The sequence below is a fragment of the Puccinia triticina genome, chromosome 12A, assembly GCF_026914185.1.
Source record: "Puccinia triticina chromosome 12A, complete sequence".
Taxonomy (NCBI): Eukaryota; Fungi; Basidiomycota; class Pucciniomycetes; order Pucciniales; family Pucciniaceae; genus Puccinia; species Puccinia triticina.
This window is the reverse complement of record NC_070569.1, coordinates 5280090-5285448: the sequence shown is the minus strand read 5'-3', so window position 1 is coordinate 5285448 and position 5359 is coordinate 5280090. Positions and strand designations below refer to the sequence as shown.

Sequence of the window (5359 nt, the reverse complement as noted above, 5' to 3'; positions counted from 1 at the left end):
CAGTCCCAAAATTTGTCACTTTATCTCCAGGCAAGCGTAGAAAGGTAGTCCATCCGTTCGGGTAGATGGGGTAGCCTTCCTTGTCAAGGGTACATCCATGATCAATGTAGGTTTCGAACTGCTCATCCATTTCGGGAAGAAACCACTCTTTTTCTTTTGCTTCGCGCTTTGGGTTAGGTCCAGTATTGTTATCGTCTGAGCCATTGTGGTCGTCGGCGTCGGAGCCATTTTTGGAGTTGGAATCGGAGCAATCGGCGTCATCAGAGAGGCTGGACGACTGGTCAGTACTTTCAACTACCCGCCGTCGACCTAGCTTAGACTTTGGACGGCTTGGACCGGCATCTTAATTGGAATCAGAATTGTATTTATTGACAGCATCTGCGCTTTCATCATCGGCATCATCCAACAGAGTTGAGTCAGATGTTGGGGCGCTGTAATCATCTGAATCTTCCTTCCGCCCAAACTTTTTGGACTTGGCCGCCAATTTGTACTTGTTGGATGATTTGGATGATTTTGAGGGGATTTTGTTGGCGACGGGGGATAGCTTGAGCTTTAAGACAGTTTCATTAGGCCTTGGGATTTTCTTTGGGGCAGAAACTACCGCTTGGGATGCCGAATCCTTCATTTTTGGCTGGGCGGTACTGGAATGCGACAAGCGAGGGGGTTTTGGGTGTGGAGGACTTGCTGGGAGGGGCAATTTGGCAGAATTTGGGCTGATCGGAGGGATGAGCGTATTAATCACGTCCGTGGAGCTGATTGGATCAGGGGAAGAGGGAGGGGGGGAGCTGAGCGGGCTTGATTGAACAGGGCTGGAAGGTGGGACAAAGATTCCAGCGCCAATCGATTTCGGATTTGTTGTGCTAGTTGTTTTTGGGCTACTCGGGTTCGTGGGAGGTTGTTCTGACATGTTGGGCGGGAGTTCCGATGGGTGGGTGGGAATTTTGGATGGCGGCTGACAGGGGTTGAAGGGAGGAGTTGTCGAGGATGAGGTGCCTGCATCGTTCTATTCTTGCTGATGTCAGTTTTTTGGGGTGCTGATGTTTTTTGTTGATTTGTGTTGTTGTTGGGGTTGTGTTCTTCAAGTTTAGGTTCTCATGGGTTGCAAATCTCCAGAGGTTGTAGTGCAAAATTGTATCTCACACTAAGTCAAAAGCTTATTTGCAAACGTAATTTCACATGACATAATGCATTGCAAAGCTATAGTTTGTAAATTTATACATTCGAGGCTCTCTATGTACTTACACATCACTCACGTGTGAGACATGCAAGAAATGGTTTGTGAATTTCCTGTGAAAGTCTATTTGAACTAAATTTACATACTATATTTTGCAATACATTTTTTTACATCCCTCCAAAAATGCATGATGGTTTGTAAAATTACATATCCCCCCCACTACTGTGGGTTTTTACAACTCTCCGGCTTTACAACCCATATGGGTTGTAAAACATGATTTGTAAAATTCTCATAACCATTAAAAAATCGACTCCCAAATGCAGTTTACGTTGCGCGGACCGGATCGCGACGTCTCCCCCGGGTCCTCATGACCAAATTTTGACCCGGGGTGGCTTTGGGAGTCGGAATTATAATTCTGCAATCCCAAACGGGAGTCTGGATTTTAAAAACCCCAAAAAATAAAGAAATATTCATATCTCCTCACTGGAGGACCCAAACATTCCCAAATTTTTAAGGCAATCTAGATACACTGTCTAGAAAATGTGTTGAGATTTACAGAAGTAGAAACAATCAGGAAGGCCGTGCGGAACAGGGGGTTAATTTGGCGGATTTCCTACTAAGGAAATCACGCGAAACCTTATCTATGGTGCTCCAAACACCCCCAGATTTTTTTCTGCCATAAGAATACCCTCTCTAGAAAATATTTTGAGCTCCTAAGAGGTATTACACATCAGGAACACCTTGTGTAGCAGGGGGCTGATTTGGCGGATTTCCTAACAAGGAAATCCCACGAAACCTTATCTACAGTGCTCCAAATGGCCCCAAATGTTTTCTGCCATAAGAATACACTCTTCAAAAAAGATTTTGAGCTTCACGGCATTGAAAACCTCAGGGACACCTTGTGTAGCCGGGGGCTGATTTGGCGGATTTCCTACTAAGGCAAACCGCCAAAACCTTATCTATCGTGCTCCAAACACCCCCAGATTCTTTCAGCCATAAGAATGCCCTCTCTAGAAAATATTTTGAGCCTCAAGGAGGTATTACACATCAGGAAAACCTTCTATAAGTGGGGGGCTAATTTGATTTCCTACTAAGGAACTGCACCAAATCCTTATCCACAGTGTTTTATAGAAGGCGTTCCTGATGTGTAATACCACCTTGGGGTTCAACATATGCTCTAGAGAGCTGAGTTATATGGTAGAAAAAATCTGGGGGTGTTTGGAGCACCGTAGCTAAGGATTCGGCAGATTGCCTTTGTAGGAAATCCGCCAAATCAGCCCCCGGCTACACAAGGTGTCCCTGAGGTTTTCTAAGTCCGTGAAGCTCAAAGTATGTTTTAAAGAGTCTATCCTTATTTCATAAAAAAATTGGGGCCATTTGGAGCACCTTAGATAAGGTTTTGCGAGATTTCCATAGCAGGAAATCCGCCAAATCAGCCCCCGGCTACATAAGGTGTCCCTGAGGTGTGCTAATTCCGTGAAGCTCAAAATATGTTTTAAAGAGTATATTCTTATGGCAGAAAAAATTTGGGGCCATTTGGAGCACTGTAGATAAGGTTTCGTGGGATTTCCTTAGTAGGAAATCCGCCAAATCAGCCCCCGGCTACACAAGTTGTTGCTGATGTGTAATACCTCTTTGGAGCTCAACATATTTTCTAGAGAGGGTGTTCTTATGGAAGAAAGAATCTGGGGGTGTTTGGAGCACCATAGATAAGGTTTTGGCGGTTTGACTTCGTAGGAAATCCGCCAAATCAGCCCCCGGCTGCACAAGGTGTCCCTGAGGTTTTCTAATGCCGTGAAGCTCAGCATATGTTTTAAAGAGTGTATTTTTGTGGCAGAACAAAATTGGGGCCATTTGGAGCACCATAGATAAGGTTTTGGGGGTTTGCCTTAGTAGGAAATCCCCCAAATCAGCCCCCAGCTACACAAGGTGTCCCTGAGGTGTGCTAATTCCGTGAAGCTCAGCATATTTTCTAGACAGTGTATCTAGATTGCTGTAAAATTTTGGGAGCGTTTGGGGACTCCAGTGAGGAGATATAAATATTTCTCTATTTTCTGGGATTTTTCGAAAAATTAAAATCCCAACTCCCGTTTGGGATTGCAGAATTACAATTCCAACTCCCAAAACGCCCCCGGGTCAAAATGCGGTCACAAGGACCCGGGGAAGACGTCCCAAAGCGATCCGCGCGACGTAAACTGCGTTTGGGAGTCAATTTTGTAATCTGAGGGAGTCGATTTCTCAACCCCCTTACTTTATTCTTTATTCTTTACTTTATTCTAACTCCAAAACAACTGGAACAACATTTGGATCTTGAGGAAATCTTTGGTCCCATTCTTCACGATTTAGCTGGATTACGTTCTCCCATTCCTTTGCATCATCACTTCTCCATTTAAACCAATGAGAATTTATATGCGGAGCAGGATAAATGCTTCCCTCAAAGCGGAAAGCATCAAAGTGATACTTACATTCAATATACACAATAAATATTGGTGGGTTGGTTTTTGGGCCGTGCAACAAAGGAAGGAAAGTCGCAATAATCAGGTTGGAAATATGAATGACGGGTTGTTGGAATGCATCGGCCAGAAGATTGCCATGCCGAGGGAAGTTCATCCAATATTGTGTTGATCGGGCAGGGGAACGGAAGTAGTTGAGGTTGTATCTTAATCGTTCAAAAGGAATCGAATCAGAGATCAATGAGATGTAATCTTTGTCTTTGTAGAGAGCGTTATTGTCCATCTGTTTTAACATCTCCCTCCGGATGTCAGGCCACGTTTTTTTGTCAAGCCCCATGCTTACCGCTGCCAATTGGAAACCACAGTGACCGTCACCGTCAACGTCAAACAGCATTGAGATGCTTGACCTCACCCTTGCATTCACACTATAACAAGGGTGGGCCTACCAAAAGAACGTAGATTAATCACATGGTTAGTCCGCATCAGCCAAGGTACATGCATTAGAGAGGTCATGTGGACACTTACCTGATTGAATCTTACCCATCTCTTGGGATCATCATCCTGGTCGTTGTTTGCATCTTCAGCATCATTGTTGTCTGCCTCACTCTCCACAGTATCATTCTTGTCTTTGTCGGTTTTAGCAGCGCCGCTGTTGCTTTCTTCTTGATCTGTGCTTTTTTCGTCTGGTTTCCATTCTTTATTGTTGGGGCTTTGGACCTCTTTCTCATTCAAAGCTAAGCTGACTTTGGGTTGGGATTGGACGGCCAAATAACCCTTCCCGACCTCTGTTGTACATACCTTCAAATCAGTAATTGTTTGAGAGTCAGCAATTAAGAACATTCTTACAGTTACTAACGGTTTTGACATCCTTGGGATTGTGATCTACCGCTTAATTGATGATGAATCAGAGGATCCGAAGCTAGAGGACATGCCTCTAGACTTCATTCGCCTCTCTCAAAGCCATACTGGTGAGTATCTCGCCAAGACAGTCTGCCTTGTTGTAGAGAAATTTGGTATTTGGGACAAGGTTAGTCTCTATTTTTCTTGTTTTTCTGGATCAATTATTTCGGATCTTGCTGAACAACTAAGATCTTTTTTCAGATATGTGGTATTGTCAGCGACAATGCAACCAACAAAAAGGTCATGGTAAAAGAGTTGAAGAAGCAGAAGTGGGCCCGCTTCAAAGGAGAGCCACATTGGGTACGCTGCTTTGTGCACGTGCTCAACTTGATCGTTCAAGGAATTCTACGGCCTTTTGGAACTGTGAAGCGAAGCACGACTGAAGATAAATCGGCTACAACTGGGGACAACTCTGATGATTCTGATTCAGGCAATGAAGACAACAGCGGATCCAAGAGAAACATAAATTTGTAAGTCCAACTCTTGCCTCACCAACCAATCTATCTCCTCAAGACTCTCATTTATCTCCCATACACTAGCTTCCTCCCAGAAAACAACACCCTCTGGTAGTGAAGATGATGATGGAAGCGAGGTTGATCCTCTTGAACGAAACGATCCAGAGGAGCAGCTCAGTCTGGACAATATTGAAAAGGCTAGTGAAGAAGATGAAAGTGACCGTTATACAACTGATCAATGTAAAGAAACTTTGGCAAAAGTAAGCAGCTAGACTTGTTATTTTTCCAAACTTCAGCTGTAACTGACACATTTCATACCTCTAGTTTTGTGCAATTTCTAAGGAATTGAAATAGTCACCAAACTCAAGAGCCGAATT

At 44.0% G+C, this 5359-nt stretch overlaps 1 protein-coding gene across 1 annotated transcript; it reads right to left on the bottom strand.

The window, feature by feature from the left end:
* Nucleotides 1-343: 343 nt before the first annotated feature.
* Nucleotides 344-907, bottom strand: PtA15_12A510 (uncharacterized protein; the record flags this gene model as incomplete). The annotated part of the gene is made up of 1 exon (XM_053162127.1): nucleotides 344-907. One exon carries the CDS (start codon nucleotides 905-907, stop codon nucleotides 344-346), a length of 564 nt encoding a protein of 187 aa, XP_053026075.1.
* Between the last annotated feature and the right edge of the window lie 4452 nt (nucleotides 908-5359).